Raw genomic sequence first — 24,736 nt, 5'->3', positions numbered from 1 at the left:
ATGCAACCACGTTCCAGACTACTACAGTCTGTCAACTGTCTCATCAGATAGAGTCCTCCATTGTCCTGACCAATGGACAGACTGAACACTTCTAACAGTTGAATGTAGGCCTACATAGGCAAAAACTTCATTCATTTCAGGATTTAATCTTATAAACAACTATATGTAATGGTGGTGTTTGGTTTTGTTTTGTGGCGCAGAGGATGCAGGTTCGATTCCCCGCTGGTTGGTACCTTGACTTGGATTGTTCTAAGCGAAGAAGAGGGGGTCAGAGGGTGAAGTTGCAGGTGGTTCAGTGAACCATGCTTGAATGATGTAATACAGTATGTCCTTGCCTGATATCTGAAGATTTGCATTAGCTCTGTGAGTGAATGCTTTAGCTTGGCGAGCTAACACAGTCTTGTGGTAATATAGTAAAATTTTAGTGTGGGGTTTACTAACATCTTTTCATGTTGTTGCATTGCCCTTGGCTCTGATCTGCTTCGCTGCTACTAGCCTTCTTGTCTATGTAGTACCCATCAAATGAGTGCTGACATGCGCCACCCCGAGGAGTGGAGGTCTTGAGTAACTGCCCTCCTTTATCGAAAACTGGTTGCTGGAGTCCAGTGTCGCCATATTGTCATCCCGAAGCTCTGAGAGGTAATATACTGTATATTTTAATCGATTTTACCAGCGTTTAATTGTCCCATTTCAAATAGAAAACATATGAATGGTTAGAGTCATTATCGTCTCGTGGAATGGATGTGATAGCTTGCTAGCTAACTTACTGTGAAGTGAGTTTTTCCCCGGCCACGGCTTGCTAGTGAGCGGCTAACTTTAGCCAGTTATAGTAAGCTATTTCTTATCGTTGTGGCAAGGCGTAAACTAAGGCATCAGGATAGAAATGACTATGAAATATCCTACTCACGTAGCTAGAATATAACACACACTAGCTTTAAAATCACTAAATGTTGACATTTTACTGTAGGGAAGCACCAGTTCGCTGGCTGTGCTTGGCTCATCGACTAATCCCAGACCCAGACTTGAGCCAGGAAAACCTGAGGCCTGTGCGGCCTTGTGACCGTGCGGTTATCAATCAATGAAAGGTGCTTTTTGGTAACGGTAACAAGAATACCACTGTGATGGGCAATGATGGCCTTAAATGTGCCTTTTAAAGATGTTACAATTTTTAAGCTATAGCTACTACCAGGAACTAACAAAGCATCGGTGAATGTCTATCTAACCGGCTAACTAGTTGATGCTGCTATCAAGTAGATAGCTAGCTACTAGTACCAACTAATATTGAATATAAATATATATTTAGGGATCTATTGATTAACTTTATTGTGTATTGTTGTAATCATTTAGTGCCTTGTACAGGTGAATGACCATATCTAGCTAGCTAGTTGGGTTTACATATTCACAGCTGACATTCTGATAAATGTTGAGTCAGTCTGAAGCTAAAGTAAAGAGGACATTTTGTTCGATAGCTACTGTAGCTAGCTAATTTATGCAATGTCTCTTGTCTTACTACTTACTACTGTTCAATTACAATAATACAAATGTTTGCTTCTAGAAGCCATTAAATCATATGAGTAATAACTCATTAATTTATTGAATGACCACAAGCTTGGCGCAAGCTCTGGCTACATCTTGTAGCTAATTGTATTACAGGGGAATTATAGCAAGGTAACTAGCTAAAGTTAGATATCACATTTTAACATGTATTTTTTTTGTCGTTTATCAGACGCTTTTACACAGAGCGAATTACAGGAGCAATTAGGGTTAAGTGCCTTGCTCAAGGGCACATCGACAGAGTTTTCACCTAGTCTGTTCTGGGATTCGAACCAGCACCTTGCACCTTTTCGTTACTTGCCCAACGCTCTTAACCACTGGGCTACCTGCCGCCCCATCTTTTTCAATTGCTCTCTTTCTGTGTTCATACAGACAGAGTAACTTCTGATATATACCTTACTCGCCCTGAGTAGCTCCTCTAACTACCATTCAAAGTGAAACCATGTTACCTGGACGGAAATATTTGTCAGCTGCTATGTAGGCTAGGTGTACTCTCACGGATCATGTCTGCCATGATCATTAGGCTAATTAATGCCCCTCTGTCTTTCTATTGATGAAACCCAGTTTTTTTGCCATGCTATCTCGGACTATGCCTATTCAATAATTTGATATTTAATTGAGACAGTCGGTTTCAAACTTTGAAAGAAAATTGAATGTAGCCTATGTTTTGATCTTGCCTAGGTCTCATACAGTACAGTCTAAAATACAGTACATTCTAAAATACTGAGATCCAGATCCCTTTGCATTGGTTTTTCCTTTGAATTTCTTGGGTATTTTAGATTTGACTCCCTAGCTTTATATTTTCCCGTTTTAATCTACGAGGTCAACAAAGATCTGCCGTTGAGGGGCTGGCACATGTCTTGTGACTGACTCATTTTGATAGAGGCATGTGACCTGAAGTTAGTTTAACCATGGTACTTACTGTTGAGCAAGACTGCTGACTTTAAGGTAGTGTGGAGACATGGGTGATTGTTGGAAGGGGGGTTTTGGAATTTCTGGAATGGTATTCATTCAAAAATGTTATGCTGCAAAACACAGTAGCTGTTGTTTCTGGTTCACCTCGTACAAATCAAATTTTATGTCAGATGCGCCAAATACAACAGGTGTAGTAGACCTTACAGTGAAATGCTTACTTACAAGCCCTTAACCAACAATGCAAGAAATTACAAAAAAAGTAAGAAATAAAAGTAACATAATTAAAGAGCAGCAGTAAAATAACAATAGTGAGGCAATATACAGGGGGTACCGGTATAAAGTCAATGTGCAGGGTTAGTCGAGGTAATTGAGGTAATATGTACATGTAGGTAGAGTTACTACAGTGACTATGCTTAGATAGTAGCAGTGTAGAAGAGGGAGGGCAATGCAAATAGTCTGGGTAGCCATTTGATCAAATTAAAATTTATTGGCCACATACACATGGTTAGCAGATGCTAATGCAAGTGTAGTGAAATGCTTGTGCTTCTAGTTCCAACAGTGCAGTAATATCTAAGAAATAATCGAACAATTCCCAACAACTACCCAATACACACAAATTGAACAAGTAATCTAACAATACCCCAACAACTACCTAATACACACAAATCTAAAGGGGTCAATCTGAATATGTACATAAATATATGGATGAGCGATGGCCGAGCTGCATTGGCAAGGTGCAGTAGATGGTATAAAATACAGTATATACATGTGATATGAGTAATGTAAGAATGTAAACACTATTAAAGTGCCATTGTTTAAAGTGGCTAGTGATCCATTTATTAAAGTGTCCAGTGATTGTGTCTCAATGTGGGCAGCAGCCTCTCTGAGTTAGTGATTGCTGTTTAGCAGTCTGATGGCCTTGAGATAGAATCTGTTTGTCAATCTCTCAGTCCCAACTTTGATGCACCTGTACTGACCTCGCCTTCTGGATGATAGCGGTGTGAACAGGCAGTGGCTCGGGTGGTTCTTGTCCTTGATGATCTTTTTGGCCTTCCTGTGACATCGAGTGCTGTAGGTGTCCTGGAGGGCAGGTAGTTTGCCTCCGGTGATGCATTGCACAGACCGCACCACCCTCTGGAGAGCCTTGTGGTTGTGGGTGGTGCAGTTGCCGTACCAGGCGGTGATACAGCCCGTCAGGATGCTCTCCATTGTGCATCTGTAAAAGTTTGTCATGGTTTTGGGTGACAAGCCAAATTTCTTCAGCCCCCTGAGGTTGAAGAAGGGCTGTTGCGCCTTCACCACACTGTCTGTGTGGGTGGAAAGTTTCAGTTTGTCTGTGATGTGTACGCCCAGGAACTTAAAACTTTCCACCTTCTCCACTGCTGACCCTTCGATGTGGATAGGGAGGTGCGCCCTCTGCTGTTTACTGAAGTCCACGATCATCTAATTTGTTTCATTGACGTTGAGTGAGAGGTTGTTTTCCTGATGCCACGCTCCGAGTGCCCTCACCTCCTCCCTGTAGGCTGTCTCGTCATTGTTGGTAATCAAGCCTACTACTGTTGTGTCGTCTGCAAATATGGTGATTTGAGTTGGTGTGCATGGCCACGCAGACATGGGTGAACAGGTAGTCTAGGAGAGGGCTGAGCACACACCCTTGTGGGCCCTAGTGTTGAGGGTCAGCTAAGTGGAGATGTTGTTTCCTACCTTCACCTCCTGGGGGCGGCCTGTCAAAAAGTCCAGGACCCAGTTGGGGAGAGGTTTAGACCCAGAGGCCTCCGGGTTAATGATGAGCTTGGAGGGTACTATGGTGTTGAATGCTGAGCTGTAGTCAATGAACAGCATTCTTACTAAGCTATTATTTTTGTCCAAATGGGATAGGGCAGTGTGATGGCGATTGCATCGTCTGTGGACCTGTTGAGGCAGTCTTCCGCATGCTCTGAGGCTTCAGTTTTTCACGATTGCTGCCATTTATCCATGGTTTCTGGTTAGGGTAGATGAGATGTTCAATAGTCTTATGGCTTGGGGGTAGAAGCTGTTTAGAAGTCTCTTGGACCTAGATTTGGTGCTCCGTTACCACTTGCCATGCGGTAGCAGACTAGGTTGGCTGTAGTTTTTGACCATTTTTAGGGCCTTTCCCTGACACCGCCTGGTATGGAGGTCCTGGATGGCAGGAAGCCTGGCCTCAGTGATGTACTGGGCTGCACGCACTACCTCTAGTGCCTTGCGGTCGGAGGCCGAGCAGTTAAAATGCACAAGTCTCTGTTAAATTTTTCTATTTTGAGGCGGCTTTGGTGTTTTTGTTTGAGTGGAATGGTCTACTTGTTTCAAGTTTTGGATTTGAAGCCATTGTGAGGCAATATGGGGTTGTGTTAGTGTTTCCCTTTGTTGCAGTAACGACAGGTTGAATGCCAGTTAGGGTTGGGCGATGTTTATTAGGATAGTTTCGGATATTGAAGATTATTGATGGCCTTTGCTGATGGTTACATCATCGTGATGTGACGAACGATGTTTAGCCAATTTCAACATGACTGGCACCACGCAGTAAAGAGCTGACTGGGCAGCCCACAGCGGGGCCATGCCAAGTGGCCTATTCCTTTGCTGTAGCCCGCATAAAGAAATATGGTAGAAACAATTTACAGAATGCAAGAGATGAATGTAAGCGGAGCTAAGATTTTCACTAAAGTGGCGCAAAATGTCCAGTCATTTATTAGTATTTTTTCTCTGAATGTCGGATGTTCTAGGCCGTATAGCTAAAGCCTATTTTATTTTTTATAGCGGACACTCCGGTGTTTAATTATTTAAAAAATGTTGTCTTTTCTCTACATTTGATATGAATATGACTTCAGTTTTTATTAGAGGTTGACCGATTAATCGGAATGGCCGATTTAATTAGGGCTGATTTCAAGTTTTCATAACAATCAGAAATCTGTATTTTTGGACACCGATTTGGCAAAAACATTTTTTTTACACCTTTATTTAATCTTTATTTTACTAGGCAAGTCAGTTAATTAAGAACACATTCTTATTTTCAATGGCGGTCTAGGAACGATGGGTTAACTGCCTCGTTCAGGGGCAGAACAACATATTTTTGCCTTGTCAGCTCGGGGGATTCAATCTTGCAACCTTACAGTTAACTAGTCCAACGCTCTAACCACCGATTACATTGCACTCCACGAGGAGCCTGCCTGTTACGCGAATACAGTAGAAGCCTACTACATTAAACTTATCTTATAAAAAACAATCAATCAATCATAATCACTAGTTAACTACACATGGTTGATGATATTACTAGTTTATCTAGAGTGTCCTGCGTTGCATATAATCGATGTGGTGTGTATCGTTGCTCCAATGTGTACCTAACCATAAACATCAATGCCTTAAGGTCAATACACAGAAGTATATATTTCTAAACCTGCATATTTAGCTAAAAGAAATCCAGGTTAGCAGGCAATATTAACCAGGTGAAATTGTGTCACTTCTCTTGCGTTCATTGCATGCAGAGTCAGGGTATATGCAACAGTTTGGACCGCCTAATTTGCCAGGATTTTACGTAATTATGACATAACATTGAAGGTTGTGCAATGTAACAGGAATATTTAGACTTATGGATGCCACCCATTAGATAAAGTACGGAACGGTTCCGTATTTCACTGAAAGAATAAACATCTTGTTTTCAAAATGATAGTTTCCGGATTCGACCATATTAATGACCAAAGGCTCGTATTTCTGTGTGTTATTATGTTATAATTAAGTCTATGATTTGATAGAGCAGTCTGACTGAGCGATGGTAGGCAGCAGCAGGCTCGTAAGCATTCATTCCAACAGCACTTTAGTGCGTTTTGCCAGCAGCTCTTCGCAAGCACAGCGCTCTTTATGACTTCAAGCCTATCAACTCCCGAGATTAGGCTGGTGTAACCGATGTGAAATGGCTAGCTAGTTAGCGGGGCGCACACTAATAGCGTTTCAAACGTCACTCGCTCTAAGACTTGGAGTAGTTGTTCCCCTTGCTCTGCATGGGTAACGCTGCTTCGAGGGTGGCTGATGTCGTTGTGTTCCTGGTTCAAGCCTAGGTAGGAGCAAGGAGAGGGACGGAAGCTATACTGTTAGACTGGCAATACTAAAGTGCCTATAAGAACATCCAATCGTCAAAGGTATATGAAATACAAATGGTATAGAGAGAAATAGTGCTATAATTCCTATAATAACTACAACCTAAAACTTCTGACCTGGGAATATTGAAGACTCGTGTTAAAAGGAACCACCAGCTTTCATATGTTCTCTTGTTCTGAGCAAGGAACTTAAACGTTTCTTACATGGCACATATTGCACTTTTACTTTTTTTTCAACACTTTGTTTTTGCATTATTTAAACCAAATTGAACATGTTTCATTATTTATTTGAGGCTAAATTGATTTTATTGGTGTATTATATTAAGTTAAAATAAGTGTTAATTCAGTATTCTTGTAATTGTTATTATTACAAATACATTTAAAAAAACGTCCAATTAATCGGTATCAGCTTTTTTGTCCTCCAATAATCGGTATCGGCATTGAAAAATCATAATCGGTCGACCTCTAATCCACAGGTAAACCTCCAATTGACTGAAATGATGAAATGATGTCAATTAGCCTATCAGAAGCTTCTAAAGCCATGACATACTTTTCTGTAATTTTCCAAGCTGTTTAAAGGCACAGTCAACTTAGTGTATGTAACCTTCTGACCCACCGGAATTGTGATACAGTGAATTATAAGTGAAATAATTTGTCTGTAAACAATAGTTGGAAAAATTCCTTGTCATACACAAAGTAGATGTCCTAACTGACTTGCCAAAACTATAGTTTTTCAACCTGTCTAGAACTAGCGGAACCCCTAGCCAACAGCCAATGAAATTGTAAGGTGCCAAATTCAATCAACAGAAATCTCATAATTCAAATTTCTCAAACATACAAGTATTAGACACCAGTTACATTTAAAAAAATCCTTAATCCAACCACAGTGTCCGATTTCAAAAAAAGCTTTTCAAGGTTAAGCAGAACATATAATGATATGTTAGGTCAGCAACTAGTCACAGAAAGCATACAGCGATTTTCCAACAAAAGATAGGAGTCACAAAAAGCAGAAATAGAGATAAAATGAATCACTAACCTTTGATGATCTTCTTCAGATGACACTCACGGGACAACATGTTACACAATACATGTATGTTTTGTTCGGTCAAGTTCATATTTATATCCAAAAACCTAGATTTGGCTTTGCCTCCAAAACATCCTGTGAATTTGCACAGAGCCACATATATTTACAGAAATACTCATAATACACATTGATAAAAGATACAAGTGTTACTCACAGATTTAACAATACATTTGTGGAGTGGTTGAAAAACAAGATTTAATGACTAACTTAAGCATATTTAAATTTCCGACTTAAACTGTATATGCAAATAGTAATCGCCGTATATGGATCTGTGCTTGGAACTGTGTTTAGGCTACAGTATAAGCGGCCGTGAGTAGGTGGGCTTGTTTTGAGATCAAAGTGAGGGCTGCATGTAGCCACCTGTGCACATTTGTTCATATTCTTCATTGCTGAATGAGTTATTGGCCCAGTTATAGCTAATTTCTAGTCAACGATGGGGGGAGCAGTTGCTTCCTACTAGAGCACAAAATGTGTACATTTCAAGCCATCTTTGAAAAGTGAGTCGGGTAAAGAGTTGTTTTATGCCTTAATTAAAACCTGTTGTGGCTAGGGGTTCCGCCGGCGGAACGTTTCAACGGCGGACAACACCCGTTGAAATTGCAGAGCGCGAAATTCAAAAACTTATTAGAAAATATTTAACTTCAATTCAATTTCACATAGAAAACAGTCACATCAACAACAAAATAATTCCTGTATGGTTGGTCCTCGGGGTTTCGCCTGCCAAATAAGTTCTGTTATACTCACAGACATAATTTAATTTTTTTTTGTGTTTTCTATCCAAATCTACCAATGATATGCATATCCTAGCTTCTGGGCCTGAGTAGCAGGCAGTTTACTTTGGTCACGCTTTTCATCCGGACGTGAAAATAACACCCCTGAGCCAAGAAGAGGTATTAAAGGGGCAGTGTTGTATTTTGAGACTGTCTTGTATTATTTTTCCCATACCATTTTATTTTGTAAAGTGGTTTCTTGTATCAAACACAACATTTTCAGTCACCTCATTGTCTGAAGGACAAGTGGGTAAACAGGGTAATGTCAAGCCCTGCATGTTTTTTTTTTCTTCAAAAGTCTCATGGAATGTAGGCATTGATCACCACACATTGGCTGCTACTGTAGGCTGAATGATAGAACTTCTATTTCCATGTTAAAATGTTACGCAGGGATGCAAACTAGTCACCTTTTGTCGAAATGTGCCATTTTGTATCCAAAATAGGTGACCTACGTGATTTGTGTAGATCCGATGAGAAAAGTGTAGGCGGAGAGGTCACTTTAGATCACTACTGGCTGTGAGCGAACAAGTGATGCACGTTTGGAGCAATACTGGCTGTATCCAAGGCTCAGCCAATCGTTCATATAACATCAGAATGCAGCAAGCGACTGAAGAGAGAAGAGACAACCAATTTGCTAGTTACAGCATCAGCGTGTGCTCTGGAAAGACAGCAGGGAGTGGAAAAGCAGTTTTCCAGTTATAGCAGCGCGTCCCCTGAACGATAACGAAGAGGTAGGTGAGAAGCCTGACCACGGAGACGGGGGTGAGAAGGTGATGAAGTGTACTTCATGAGGTGTAACTGAAAAATTGTCATTTGGAAAGTTTGAGGTGAGGGAGAAAGGATGGTGGAACAAGTATTGTTAGCATTGTTAAGTATCTTACTATCTGGATCGTATTCTCCGTTAGCTAGCCAGAGAAATGTTGAGCAACATTAGCCAACTTAACTTATCAAATAATTGAGTTTATGGTGTGAAAACTAGCTGGCTAATAAAGTCAGACAACATCAGATGAGCCAACGTTAGTAACCTAACCAATTCGCTATAGTATTAATTGGTATACGACTCCTTGCCCTTCCTCAAGTTATAACGTGTTAGTTGCTTACTGGACCCTGGCGATCTGTGTGAAATGTTAACTAGCTAACGAAAGAACCACTATCTGTGAACTGTTTTCACTCTACATTATGTGGTTAATTTTCAGAATGAGAGAATTAGGTGAAAATGAGGTGTTGCTTGTTAAACAAGTGGATTCAGGGATCAAGTGTAGCTGGAGCCGGGCCTGGTTTAAACTGGATGCCACTATAGAGGTGAAAGGAACACCACACACTTTCCCTCTTTCAATACAGTGGATAAAAGGGGTGTGCCAGGTGTTCTCTCTGTCTGAAAGAGATCAATTATGCCAACAAAGGGTCTCATGTTCTGCTGGCACATTGTAGAACAGTTGTCCACAATGTAATAACGTGCAGTGTAGCCCAAATATATGGCTTTTGTTGTGTTGAACTTGACAGTAACACTTTTGTGTGAGTGAGGGGGAATTATTACATTTTTTACTCGGTGAATGTTATTTTTGCACACATGTAGCCTTGTGCACTTGATCGATGTCTACTATAGTGGCCACTATAATAGGGCAAAAATACAATGTTTGTTTCATTCTATTTCTACTTTTTAAGATGTTTTCTCAAGTGCGATATTTAGATCTGTGTGGTCACAAGCATTCTATTATAAAGGCTGTCATGGCTAACTGCAATATTAGTGTATTGTTTTTTCTCAAGACTCGAGTGTCATTAATGTTAATTCTAGGCAACAAATAACATTGGATTGCTTTCTTTACATTTTTTAGCTGTGAGTTAGGTTCACATTAACCACTTATTTTACACACAGAGACTGGTCATGTAGATCATGTTCTTTGTTGTTTAATTAGTTAAAATCTGCATTTCCCCCTAGCAGGGTTTTTGTTTGGCATGTTTCAGTGCAAATAAAAAAAAGTCACCAATTTTCATCCCTGGTTATGGGATGTGTTTTTCTCCATTGCTTTTGATGGTAGGCCACTCTGGTAGGCCTACATTATGATCAAATAGCCACTGTAGCCTACTTGGCCACTGTTGAATTTTCATAGCATTCAAGTTTGTGCTCAGCAGACCTGAAATTTGCCCAGTGGTGATTTATTTTGTTGTCGTTGAGGGAACATTGGTCATCATGTATCTTATTTGTCTAACACGACTATCACACGCGCACAGCATGCAGAGCCTATTTTGGGTGGGATTTCTCCTGCAGCTCCTCAGCTGGTTGCTGCTGGAGTAATACATGTGCTTTCATTGCACAACAATTCTAAATGCAATCGAGGGTTAGAAACTTGGTGCCTGCTTAAAAAGAGCTACTATTTTTATTTCTTAACTGGTAATTGAAGCGCACCTCCCATTCACCATTCAGGTGCAGGCAACAGGCTGTCAGCAAGTCACCCACTACTTTACAATGTGAGCTGAATGCCGTATGCATTTTGAAAACATGCTTAATTGTTTGAAACCTGAATGTTTTATTTCATATTATGAGGCCTTGCCTTGCTTCAATGTAGCCTATAGGCAAAATCTGACCACTTGCGTTTCAAGTTTGGGGAAGCTTACAATTTATCTGACCGTTTCTACCGTTCTGCGTGCCAGTGATTTTCATATGCGCGTTTCCGTGGAACAGTTTCATTTCAATACCGATTTTGTTTCTCAAAATCATTGTCACGTGGTTAATCATAAAAAGCTGAATTAAAATGAAAAATCAAAGTCAACTAATGCGAGATCACCAGCTTCTGCCATACACTGTGATCCATTGGTGGCTAAAGAAATGAGCGCATGGAACTCATAGCCTATATGCAGGCAAATGCAGCAGTAGGCCTATAACTTCCATTGCTCTTTTCACACCGAGGATTGGTGATTATCGAGGGGGAGATTGTTAGTGACCCATTTGAAAAATCTTTCCATGTCGAATTTGGTCTGCGGGTAGGTTTATTTGACCCCCCCCCCCAGTTTTCTGCGCAAAAAAAAACATTGTTTAGCTCCAAGTGATTTTTATTTGGAAAATCTTTTCCCAAGTATTTCCACGCATAATGGACAAATGTAAGCAAGGTTTGAAATAATGTTTTTGTCAAATATATCTGTTTGGGTTTCTTGTGGTCAATTTGCAGTAATTATGTTCCGGCCCCCGACCAATCTGCTCAAGAAGAAATCAGGCTGCGGCTGAATCTAGTTGATGATCTTTAATATATTATAATTCGCAATGCATGATTTAAAAAAAACATACAAAATTCTACATTACCGCGCAGCAGTCCAGGTACTTCTATGCGTGCTGAACGCTGCAAACAACCGTTTCCTCTCCGAGATGGAGAACGGTAAATGTCTAATACACAAATTAACAGAAATGAATGTAACCAAATGACAGGGATTAACGTTACATGTAGTATTGGTGACATGAAATTAGGAACTTTTTATTTTTTAAGAATCAAAGGGCATATAATTCACACAATGAAATGATGAATGTTCAAGAATTGGCGGGAGACCACTCAGAAATTCTGGAGAGCGACTCGCCTATATCTTCAACACACCCCTCCCCTTGTCTCAACATTTTAAATTGTACTTGAGACATTTTCACATATTTTAGACAGGAGTAACTATATAATATTCCTATTGGACCCACCGCGATGCCATTTCTCTCCTGTTCTATTGGTTTTCATATCAACTTTCTTTCGTTGTCCCGAAGCCAAAGTCACAATCCTAGTCATGTTAGCAACCCATTCATCTTTAGGTTCCCCCTCTTTCTAAGTTTCTAACAGAGATTTTTATCTGTCACACATGGAACTGCTATAAGGTACACTGTTTTAGAATGGAATTTCCCCAGGTGTTCTGTTTTAGAATGGAATTTCCCCAGGTGTTCTGTTTTAGAATGGAATTTCCCCAGGTGTTCTGTTTTAGAATGGAATTTTCCCAGGTGTTCTGTTTTAGAATGGAATTTTCCCAGGTGTTCTGTTTTAGAATGGAATTTTCCCAGGTGTTCTGTTTTAGAATGGTGTTTTCCCATGAATTGCATTTTTATTGGCTGCTTCGTTCATTTCTGTTAAGATGCATTACCATAATGTAAATGTGATTTTGGAGCATACCGTGGGTGGACGACCTCGTGGATTCTGCACCCAATACATATGGGTCCAGTAAATGTCTCAAATGGCCGGTAAATTAAAATCTTCACGGTCACGTTGTCCGTCGCCACACTTTCCTAACGGAGACCCTGCAGCATACATCAGTTCGGTTTGTTTCTAGCAGAACTCAGCTAGACGAAACAAATGTATGTGCTCGCATAGCCTACTCCTTAAAGACCTTAGCTTGCAAATTTTGAAAAAAGCTCAGTTTGTCCCTTTTGAGCCACTGTAGCAACAACATACCCAGTAACACTTCCTCAAAATGGGCAGAATTAATCAAGAAATCTGTAAAAAAAAAATATATATATATATATTTTGCCAATGAGAGCTTAGTCGTGCAATTTTACATCTAAGATGTTCGGTGCAGTATTTCTGAAGTGAAAAAAATGGCATGAAATCTAGTCGTCTCTCATTGAATGGCAACAAAAACTTAATTGAAGAATTCCGTCCATAGTTCACACTCCTGGGAGTAGTACAATCACAGACAAAGGGGTGTAGACTTCGGCTGCCGAACTTCTTCAATTTTATTTGTGTGTATGAACAGCTGGAAAAAATCTGCCATAGACTAAAATGAAAATAAATTTCACAAAATGTTTTGACTGGGAAGCTAAGCTCAAGACCGCGCTACTCCCCTCCTCCCACCTTTTTAAAATGACATTGGTAGCCTCCCAGTTACCATAGTGTCAACACCTCGTAAACAGCTATTGTGTCTAGTTGCCTGGGGAACACAATGCATTCATTCTGTTGCTAGGTTAAATGTTGCGTTAACAAAACTTGTATGTTTTTTATTTCACCTATATTTTGTCTAGAGGCCATGTTTTTTCCCGGTTTATTGATTCAGGAGCTGAAATCCAATTGGCTCTGAGAGTAGGCCCAGTCAAATTTCCTGCAAAATAAAAATGTTTCCAGAGTAAATGCCCACATGGTGACCATTTGGAATGAGAGGCTGAGGCTCTAGGATAGGCTGTGATGACAAAAACACCCTGGTTTCATATCGCTCAACCTATAGTTGATATTATCTGGAGTCTGGACTCAAAGTAGGTCATAGGAGTCATTATGCCTTTAGCCATGTCGATGCAGCCAGTGAAGTGCATCGTGGGAGTTTGCCGGCTTCGCCACACTGGTCCATTCATGTTAAAGTGTGTGTGTGTGTGCTTCTCTCTCACTGTCCGTTTAATGAATTTCTATGGTTTTCTTTTCTCTCCCGCCCGACCCGCAGGTCCTGAGGAGAGAGCCGTTGCTTCCACCTGAAGATGTCTGGCCCGGTCACCAGCCGATCCCGGGTTTACCCCGATGTGAACACACAGAGACCCCGGGAGTACTGGGACTACGAGTCACACGTTGTGGAGTGGGGGTGAGCTGAGCTAGTCGTCAAGCCATCTGATTGGTCGGTGGCGGTAGCACCACACCCTTACCCTATTCGGTGTTGGACACAGCAGCAGGACCAAACAAATACCTCAAAAAAAAATTTTTTTTTTTGGGGGGTCCACAAAATGTAATGCATGGAATGGTCCTTTGGAGGAAGGGTTGTTGACATATATTTGTCATGTGTATATAAAAGCATAATTGACCATCATTTGTGAGGAATCACTACAACAGAGACTTATCAGGGTCAAGTTCAGCAGAGCGGGGCTGAACTGTGTGGAATTGGAATGTTCAGATAGAAATATATGAAGTAGAACAAACAATCTCTGAAATGTAGAACAAGGTGTCATGTGTGCTTTATTCGTGACATTTCTATCTGCAACATTCCACAACGTTTGCCTACTGAACATGGCCCTGGTGCATTGCAGGTCTAATCTAAAATGTGGAATGTGCCAGCTTTATCATCAGGTATCAGTGTTAACTATTAGTTGGGGGAATCAGGGCTCATCTGTGTTAACATTGTTGTGAATATTACTCATTGTTATATTTGTCTGTCTGTCCCTCAGGAATCAAGATGACTACCAGCTGGTGCGAAAGCTCGGCCGGGGCAAATACAGCGAAGTGTTTGAAGCTATCAACATCACAAACAACGAGAAAGTAGTCGTCAAAATACTCAAGGTACTGGCGCAGGACTTCACCCTATTGAGACCCAGTGTGTTTCTTTCAAATATATGTTTTGAATGTTTTTTTGACCCTTTATTAAGCTCTCTAGGGTGCGAGGGACGGTAGCTTCCCACCTGTCAACAGCCAGTGAAACTGCAGGGCGCCAAATTAGTAACAACAGAAATCCCATAATTAAAATTCCTCAAACATACATGTATTTTACACCATTTTAAAGATACACTTGTTGTAAATCCAGCCACAGTGTCCGATTTCAAAAAGGATTTACGACGAAAGCAACCCAAACGATTATGTTAGGTCAGAGCCAAGTCACAGAAAAACACAGCCATTTTTCCAGCCAAAGAGAGGAGCCACAAAAATCTGAAATATAGATCAAATGAATCACTAACCTTTGATGATCTTCATCAGATGACACTCATAGGACTTCATGGTACACAATACATGTATCTGAGTTTACATTGGCGCATTATGTTCAGTAGTTCCAAAACATCCAGTGATTTTGCAGAGGGCCACATCAATTCACAGAAATAGTCATAATAAACATTGATAAGCGATACAAGTGTTATTCACAGAATTAAAGATATACTTCTCCTTAATGCAACCGCCGTGTCAGATTTTTTAAAAACTGTTCGGAAAAAGCAAACCATGCAGTAATCCGAGTACGGCGCTCAGACGAAAAAATCAAGCCAAATTGATATCCGCAATGTTGGAGTCAACATTAGTCAGAAATAGCATTATAAATATTCACTTACCTTTGATGATCTTCATCAGAATGCACTCCCAGGAATCCCAGTTCCACAATACATTTTGGATTTGTTCCATAAAGTCCATTTATGTCCAAATAACTCCTTTTGGTTCGCACGTTCAGTACACAATCTAAACTCACGACGCGCAGGCAGGTCCAGGCAAAAGTTCAGACGAAAAGTTCCGTTACAGTCCGTAGAAACATGTCAAATGATGTATAGAATCAATGTTTAGGATGTTTTTAACATAGATCTTCAATAATATTCCAACCGGAGAATTCCTGTCTTCAGAAAAGCAGTGGAACGAGAGCTACCTCTCACGTGAACGAGTGTCACGAGCCTGTGGCAGATCACTGACTCAAAGAGCCCATAGAAGCCTCTCCTTTACAGTAGAAGCCTCAAACAAGCTTCTAAAGATGATTGACATCTAGTGGAAGCCTTAGGAAGTGCAACAGGACCAATATCCCACTGTATCTTCAATATCTTCAAAAACTACAAACCTCAGATTTCCCACTTCCTGGTTGGATTTTTTCTCAGGTTTTCGCCTGCCATATTTACATTTACATTTACATTTAAGTCATTTAGCAGACGCTCTTATCCAGAGCGACTTACAAATTGGTGCGTTCACCTTAAGACATCCAGTGGAACAGCCACTTTACAATAGTGTATCTAAATCTTTTAAGGGGGGAGGGGGGTGAGAAGGATTACTTTATCCTATCCTAGGTATTCCTGAAAGAGGTGGGGTTTCAGGTGTCTCCGGAAGGTGGTGATTGACTCCGCTGTCCTGGCGTCGTGAGGGAGTTTGTTCCACCATTGGGGGGCCAGAGCAGCGAACAGTTTTGACTGGGCTGCGCGGGAACTGTACTTCCTCAGTGGTAGGGAGGCGAGCAGGCCAGAGGTGGATGAACGCAGTGCCCTTGTTTGGGTGTAGGGCCTGATCAGAGCCTGGAGGTACTGAGGTGCCGTTCCCCTCACAGCTCCGTAGGCTTCTGTTATACTCACAGACATCATTCAAACAGTTTTAGAAACTTCAGAGTGTTTTCTATCCAAATCTACTAATTATATGTATATTCTAAGAATATGCATATTCATAGTTTAATATGGGCACGCTTTTCATCCAAAATTCCCAATGCTGTCCCCTACCCTAGAGAAGTTAAAAGACAGAGGGGGAGACGGGCTTGTGGGAGTAACAGTGGGAAGGCTGGAGTCAGGGGTGGAGCGTGTCTCTGCGGGGGAGAGTCATACATACATACTACCTCTAGACCACAGGCCCTGCAACTCAGACCCAAAGTTATTGAAGCTGTGGATGGGCTTCACTAAGAGATTGGCAGCTAGTCTTTTGCCTGTTATTTGGCCAATGACTGATGATTATGTATGGGCCATATAGCAGGGTTCCCCAATAGGCAGCCTATTTTAATTGTTAATTGACAGAAGCTCTGTCAAACATTCTCTTTGCCCAATCTCTCGGTCTGTTCTTCTCTCGTGCTCAACAGCCAGTAAAAAAGAAGAAAATCAAGCGAGAAATCAAGATTCTAGAAAACCTGCGAGGCGGCCCCAACATCATCTCACTTCTAGACATCGTCAAGGATCCAGTGGTCAGTTTCATCAACCTACCAATAATACATGCCATCATGCTGCTCGGTACATATCATATGACATTTTGGCTACCACTCTCGCTGAAAATCCAGCTGAATCTGGTATGAATCTGCTATTAAATGGTAGTTTATACTGATCATATTTGGTCTGTTTTTCAAAAGAAATTGTATAGTTTTTTTTAATTGTATTTTTTTATTGCAGTCTCGGACTCCAGCTCTGGTCTTTGAACACGTCAACAACACAGACTTCAAGGTAAGAAGAATCACAGTTGATTTTTATCCAGTCAAAATGGAAGCAGAAGCTTTGACCACATGCCTCTATTACTTCCCTCATGGTAGCATTCTGCTGAAATGTCTTCAGTTTTTCTTCTCTTTTTGCAGCAATTGTATCAAACGCTATCCGACTACGACATACGGTTCTACATGTATGAGATCTTGAAGGTAAGACCCCATTATTGTAACCTATAACTGGTTGTGCCTCCCAAATGGCACCCTGTTTTCTATATAGTGAGCTATAATGGAATATGGTGCAATTAGGGACACCGTCTGGGTGATTGAGACTGGAGCTTCTCCAATCCCCCCTGATTAAAAGCGTTATGTTGTTCAGGACTCCAGCTTTAAGTCGCAGCACTATAGAGTTGGGTGATTTATTAGGATAGTATCGGATACCGAAGATGATTGATGGCAATTGTCGATGGTGACATCATCGTGATGTGACTGCCAATTACAGAATGCAAGAGAACGATGTAAACGGAGCTAAGATTTTTTATTTTATAGCGGTCACTCTGGTGTCTAATTATTTTAAAAGCTGAATTTTGGCTAAAGCCTAATCCCTCCCGCCCCACACCTGCTGTTGCTGAGGGCCTCTCACTCTTCACCGTGGTGATCAGGACAGGCGAGAGAGAGGCGCCTCATATGGAGGAGATGTGTTAAAGACGAAGATTTATCTGAGTGGACAGGCCTGACACGTCGCGCCTCTCTCTGTGCTGCCAGCCACAACCCCAGCTCAGCACAGCCCATCTCCAGCCCCAGCTCAGCACAACCCATCTCCAGCCCCAGCTCAGCACAACCCATCTCCAGCCCCAGCTCAGCACAGCCCATCTCCAGCCCCAGCTCAGCACAGCCCATCTCCAGCCCCAGCTCAGCACAGCCCATCTCCAGCCCCAGCTCAGCACAACCCATCTCCAGCCCCAGCTCAGCACAACCCATCTCCAGCCCCAGCTCAGCACAACCCATCTCCAGCCCCAGCTCAGCACAACCCATCTCCAGCCCCAGCTCAGCACAACCCATCTCCAGCCCCAGCTCAGCACAACCCATCTCCAGCCCCAGCTCAGCACAACCCATCTCCAGCCCCAGCTCAGCACAACCCATCTCCAGCCCCAGCTCAGCACAACCCATCTCCAGCCCCAGCTCAGCACAACCCATCTCCAGCCCCAGCTCAGCACAACCCATCTCCAGCCCCAGCTCAGCACAACCCATCTCCAGCCCCAGCTCAGCACAACCCATCTCCAGCCCCAGCTCAGCACAACCCATCTCCAGCCCCAGCTCAGCACAACCCATCTCCAGCCCCAGCTCCGCACAACCCAGCTCAGCACAGCCCCAGCTCAGCACAGCCCCAGCTCAGCACAACCCAGCTCAGCACAGCCCCAGCTCAGCACAACCCAGCTCAGCACAGCCCCAGCTCAGCACAACCCATCTCCAGCCCCAGCTCAGCACAACCCATCTCCAGCCCCAGCTCAGCACAACCCATCTCCAGCCCCAGCTCAGCACAGCCCATCTCCAGCCCCAGCTCAGCACAGCCCATCTCCAGCCCCAGCTCAGCACAGCCCATCTCCAGCCCCAGCTCAGCACAGCCCATCTCCAGCCCCAGCTCAGCACAACCCATCTCCAGCCCCAGCTCAGCACAGCCCATCTCCAGCCCCAGCTCAGCACAGCCCATCTCCAGCCCCAGCTCAGCACAACCCATCTCCAGCCAGCAGTATTTATACCACAGCTGCTCCTCACGTGGCTGCTTTTCAACTGGCTACAGGAAAACCACTATGCCTGAGACTTCATGAGTTTATTATTATTCAGTTTACACTGTAGCCTGTATGGATGGATAAAAACCTGCGGGTTTTATAATTATTTCAATTGCATTTTTAAGCATTTACCCGTTGACTTGATCTCTGAAGACAATGGGAATAGACTTGACTTTTGTTTGTCCTCAGCATCTTTCTTGTGAAGACACCTGATGTTTAAAAAACAACAACAAACAAGGCTCTGAAAATGGCAGTACTATGGACAGGGTTCACTTAGGTTTGCTGCTCTACAACAGCTCTGTCTCAGACAGTGGTAGCAGCCTTGTTGATTCCTACTGCCAATCATGGGACAGAAAGCTGCAGATCTCCAGGAGCAGGGTTGACGAGAATCACCGGCCTATAATGTTCACGTTTCATCTGCTTTTCAGTAGGATTATTGTATGTAAAACTATGATACTTTATTAATAAAAGTCTATTTTAGTGATGTATAGTGTGTGTAGGGTCACATGCTGCCCATGGGAAAGCAAATCAATCATTACACCACTGATGATAATACCCAATAGGTGTATTAGCCAAGTGTTTTCCATTATGTTTTGGTCACTAGGACCTAATGCAGCCATAAAGATGACTCGCAAGGTCTTTCTCCACACTTAATTGGCTGGAATACGTTAGAGAGACCTGTTATCCACCTGTGAGCACCGTGGCTATGTTCAGTACGCACAAAACGCTCACAAACTGGGAGGTACTATCTGGACTTGGCCGATGAGAAATGCTTGCTTTTTTTGTTTTCCGTTGCAAAACGTTTTTCCACGGTGTGCCGTAGTGAACGTGAGCCAGTTGTCAGCTGTTTCTCCTCTCTGTTCACACCCTCAGGCTCTGGACTACTGTCACAGTATGGGAATCATGCACAGAGACGTCAAGCCACACAACGTCATGATCGACCACGAACACAGAAAGGTACTGGCCTATCTCTCCCTTTTCCCTCCCTCCCTTCTCTACTCTGATTGGCTAATGTACGTGTGGTCACAGAGACCAACTTATGGGCGGAGTATTGCCTGACAGTTTGCTGCTGTTGGGTTTAGTTGGTTCACAAAGCACTCATCTGTGATTGGTCCAATTGTGGCATACAAGAAATTTAGCCAATCGTTGACTAGCTTGTGAGTGTTTAACCACCACAGTAGAAAGCTCAACATGAATCTTTCCCCAATAGAGAACTACTCAGCACAACCCCTCTGAGGGGTCTAATGGGACCTTTTCATTCACTTGGTAGGAAAATTCATGTTGCCTCCTGAGGTAAGACAAATTTCAGAGATAGTCTTTGGTTTATTTTTCTAATATGATATAAAACATTAATCATATTTATTTACTAAGGTTCGGTCCCCCATTGTGACTATTAAACATAGAAATCTCATAAATTAATTGATAACTTATCTGATTCTGCATATACAAATGACAATTCATGCACTCCCCACACACACACACACACATTTTTTGACAAAGTCCTGAGTGTGTTGATTTAATCCATCTATATGAATATTAGTCCTGGCCGTTGGATTCTAATAATGTTTTCAAACTAACTGGATTTCATCTTCTGTCTCCTAGCTTCGCCTTATAGACTGGGGTTTGGCAGAGTTCTACCACCCTGCTCAGGAGTACAACGTACGAGTGGCTTCCCGATACTTCAAGGGTCCAGAGCTGCTGGTCGACTACCAGGTCAGTCAGGCGTCGTGCCCCATTGAACACGGCCCTGTTTTGTCAGCTTTCTTCTAAAGACGATATACTGTATTCCTACTGCATGATCTGGGGAACAATCGACTGTCGTATAGCTATGGTTCTTGGTTTACTTTCGTCCTCAGAAGATTGAATTAGATGCATCTGTTCTGTAAAATGTAGGTTTATGCCACATTTTATCCAGGAAATAAATCATGCAGTCAGAGCAGATGTCATTTCACATCTGCCCAGAACACTGTCCTGAAAAAACCCCCACTCAAAATGTAAAAGGGATAATTTTTTTGTTTTTATTAAAAATTCACCTCAATAACCTACATCTAATTTAATCTGAGTCTGATGTTTTGACACCATTCCCTGTTGACTGTCCCTGTATAGATGTACGACTACAGTTTAGACATGTGGAGCTTGGGCTGCATGCTGGCCAGTATGATCTTCAGGAAGGAGCCTTTCTTCCACGGACATGACAACTACGACCAGGTGAGAGCTCAGCCATCTTATCAAATCAACCAAACTATACATCAATCAATTGTATTTGTTTATAGATACTTTAGTTTATTTAGTCAATATTTTCTTAACTCTGCATTGTTGTTAAGGGCTTGTAAGTATTTCACGGTAAGGTGCACCTGTTGTATTCGGCGCATGTGATTATAACATTACTTTATTGTCCAATGGCATGTCTGCTGCTTTATCCCCTCTGATAGACAACTAGTAGTAGTGGTTCTAGTGATGTTCAGACAGCTGGGGCTGCCCTCTATTGTTTTATGCATGTCATGTCCTGTTTGTTTTGCAGCTTGTACGAATCGCAAAAGTCCTGGGCACAGAAGACCTGTACGACTACATCGACAAATACAACATCGAGCTAGACCCAAGGTTCAATGACATCCTGGGCAGGTAGGTTGGTCTCAAATCGCAGAAGTTGTTAGTGTTGCGTCTGTCTGTCAGTTTGAGCAATGAGACAAGGCGTAGAATCACAACGACTAGTTATTTTGGATGCAGTGTGATTTGTAGATCAGCGATTCTGCACATTCCGGCTGCAATAGTCAATCTAGTTCAGAGATTCTGCACATTCCGGCTGCGATAGTCAATCTAGTTCAGAGATTCTGCGCATTCCGGCTGCGATAGTCAATCTAGTTCAGAGATTCTGCGCATTCTGTCTGACCGTGAGGAGAGGCTGTGTCCATGTTGTGTTCTGTCTATGACCGTTTAGTCTGTTTCCCAGGCATTCCCGTAAGCGGTGGGAGAGGTTTGTCCACAGTGAGAACCAGCACCTGGTCAGCACCGAGGCACTGGACTTCCTGGACAAGCTGCTGCGTTACGACCACCACGCCCGCCTCACCGCCCGGGAGGCCATGGAGCACCCCTACTTCTGTGAGCTCCACCTCTTAAATAGCATACATACTTAACATGCATGGTCAGAGTGGAGGCCATTGATTCCTCCTACTTCTGTGAGCTCCACCTCTTAAATAGCATACATACTTAACACGCATGGTCAGAGTGGAGGCCATTGATTCCGCCTACTTCTGTGAGCTGCGAGTCATTCCTACAGTACTATATATACACTTCTTCCCATTGTTCACAGGAATGTATTGAACTCTGAGGTCACGGTTGTGATGCATAGCTGCGTTTGTGTCTGAAATATCTGCTGCATCTCTGTGGCCTTAGCTTGTTTTGCTTATCATTCATGGGCTTCTCTGTCATTCTCTGTCTGTCAGACCCCATTGTGAAAGACCAGGCGAGGATGGGCTCTATATCAGGGCTGTCGACTGGTTCTACCCCAGTCAGCTCCTCCAGTATGATGACAGGTAACAAACACAGGGTCTGATGATATGAGGTGTCTGCAGGGGTCATAACAGTATGTTGCTGTTCTGAAGAGATGATTCTACAGCTGGCCAAGGAGGACTGTTAATTATAGAAAATAGTATCAGTTCTTATGTGAATATTTTCTTCTTAGGGAAGACCCCAGACTCTTCCTCTGACCCTGTTTTCCTCCTCTTCTCCAGGCATCACTTCCATGTCCTCGTCGCAGCCCCTGGCTAACGTGGCAGGCTCTCCTGTGATCTCTTCCCCCAGTGCTTTGGCCACGCAGGTCCCAGCCGCCGGGGCCCAGCCCTGAAAGGTGCTCTCAGCCTGGGGCCCGGGACGGACCCACTGCCCCTGTCTGGCCCGGCCTACCAAGCCCAGGCAACAATCATTTTTATGTTGAGTATAACAAAGAGAGAGAAAAAAAGATATTAGGTTCCCCTTTTTTCTTTTACCATACAATAATTCTATATTGAGATCCGGGCGCACAACGAGAGACAGAAAAAAGAAGATAAAACAAACATTACTTGAGTCTGTGTCCGGATAAAAACAGTAGCTGCGTTCTTTCATAATGAGTGTCTAGAAATGCAACTACAATGTAGAAATGAAGCAAAATGGATAATAAAATGTATTTTATATGTCCCTAAAGTACTTTTGTTTGAGGTGGTTTTCTATGGGCCAGAGGTTGTTATAATTTTCTAGTCTTTTTGTTTTCTAATCAACCGTTAGTGGTCACATGAAATGACTCATGGGCTGCATGTAACACTTTTTGTTTCTTAAATACATTTTCTTCTGTTGGTCATATAGTTTCAACATTGAATTTCTCTCTATAGAACGGCACCCCCCGGTAGTTATTTTCAATGTTATCCGTAATGTTCTTATCACGAGGCATTTTCACAATGATTATGCTTGTTATTTAGTTGTGGCTATTCAAGGCTCATTGAACAACCATTTTGTACAAGAGTTAAGGTGACATTGTGTTTATAAAATGTGTTCAATAAGCCCATGTTGTTGTTTTTTACTATCCAGTGTAGTTTACTGGCTAGTTGAGACTTCACTGGCTCATTGTTTTACTTAAATGAGGAGTTGACTTGGAGAAAGTCCAGTTGGATAAATGATCATACACTTAGAGAAACCGAAGTCTGTTGGTGCTTTTCCGGAAGGTAAGATTAATTATTGAATCTTCTTTTGTACAATTTGAATAATTAAACAACCATGTAAGTATATATCAATGAGCCCAGGAATGGAATCTTTCACTCCGTAGCAAAAGGGTTATCATGAGTTCCAATTCTGAGATGAAATGGATTCATAAGAGTTATTGTGAGGCTGCAGCTCAAACAGTGGGCGAAGAAGAGTTTGCACTCAAGTCTCTGCTAACTTACTCAAATCTAAGGTAGGACTAGGGTTCAGTATCTGTCGGGTGGGGAAAAGAAGGGTTGTTCAGAAGGGATGTATTTTTTACTGGGAGCTACAACCTGAACTTATTAGATAAGTGTTTGTTTTTATAACAAAACCTTTGCTTTGGTGTACCCTACTGAATCATTACGCAGAAATCGCTCAGCCATGAACTGGTTGCAAAAATTCTAATAGTCTGCTTATTTTCAGTTTGCGATAAAACAAGTATGGCGTAGAGTAATTGTTCCATCTCAACCGCTGTGAAATATTTTCAGCTGTTTTGAACCTAGTGTACAAAGCAAAAATGTCACTTACCAGGAAGCATAGAAACAGATCTATAACTCACATTTCTATAGGGTCAGGTAGCCCAAAAAGTGACATATTGCAGGTTTAAGTGGAAAAGCCCTGGCCCACACGTGAATGTGAATATCACATTGAAAAGACAGATCTGGCGGAAAACTTGAGGTGGTGGTCAGGGACACATTGCTGATGCGATCAGGCTACTGAAACCACATACAGTGGCAACAACACTCCGCCCACAATAAAGGTGTGTTGTTGGAGCAAGAGGGACCTTTTTTCATGCCTAGCTTTTGAGGAATGTGTTTTGTGGCTTCATAAAGGCTAGCGGTTAGCTGGCTACTGCCATCAAGTTGTTGTCAGATTTAGCCTATTTCATTTACATACTGCATTTGAATATAGCGTGGGAAAAGGGCATCTAGACACTGGATGCATTTAAATATAGGTGTAGATGCATGACTTGTTCGGATTTCCATGATCAGAATACAAAAGCTGCATGAACTGTCA

The 24,736-nt window shown here is 42.3% G+C and overlaps 1 protein-coding gene across 2 annotated transcripts; it reads left to right on the top strand.

Annotated features, from left to right (window-relative positions):
- The first annotated feature begins 533 nt into the window (after window positions 1–533).
- Window positions 534–23,538, top strand: LOC115128719 (casein kinase II subunit alpha-like). Of its 2 annotated transcripts, XM_029658826.2 has the most exons (14): window positions 569–639; window positions 968–1,085; window positions 13,824–13,958; window positions 14,536–14,647; window positions 16,887–16,988; window positions 17,191–17,241; window positions 17,370–17,429; window positions 19,880–19,963; window positions 20,609–20,719; window positions 21,113–21,214; window positions 21,528–21,628; window positions 21,957–22,105; window positions 22,450–22,539; window positions 22,738–23,538. In XM_029658826.2, the coding sequence occupies exons 3-14, from the start codon at window positions 13,858–13,860 to the stop codon at window positions 22,848–22,850; spliced, it is 1,176 nt and encodes a 391-aa protein (XP_029514686.1). In that variant the 5' UTR covers window positions 569–639; window positions 968–1,085; window positions 13,824–13,857; the 3' UTR covers window positions 22,851–23,538. The 2 variants fall into 2 exon arrangements, with proteins under 2 accessions (XP_029514685.1, XP_029514686.1); XM_029658825.2 differs by lacking the exon at window positions 968–1,085 and having other exon boundaries at window positions 534–639.
- Window positions 23,539–24,736: the final 1,198 nt, after the last annotated feature.

The sequence above is a fragment of the Oncorhynchus nerka genome, linkage group LG4, assembly GCF_034236695.1.
Source record: "Oncorhynchus nerka isolate Pitt River linkage group LG4, Oner_Uvic_2.0, whole genome shotgun sequence".
NCBI classification, from domain to species: domain Eukaryota; kingdom Metazoa; phylum Chordata; class Actinopteri; order Salmoniformes; family Salmonidae; genus Oncorhynchus; species Oncorhynchus nerka.
Note: the sequence above shows the minus strand (reverse complement) of the source record. Positions and strands in the feature narration are given on the sequence as shown.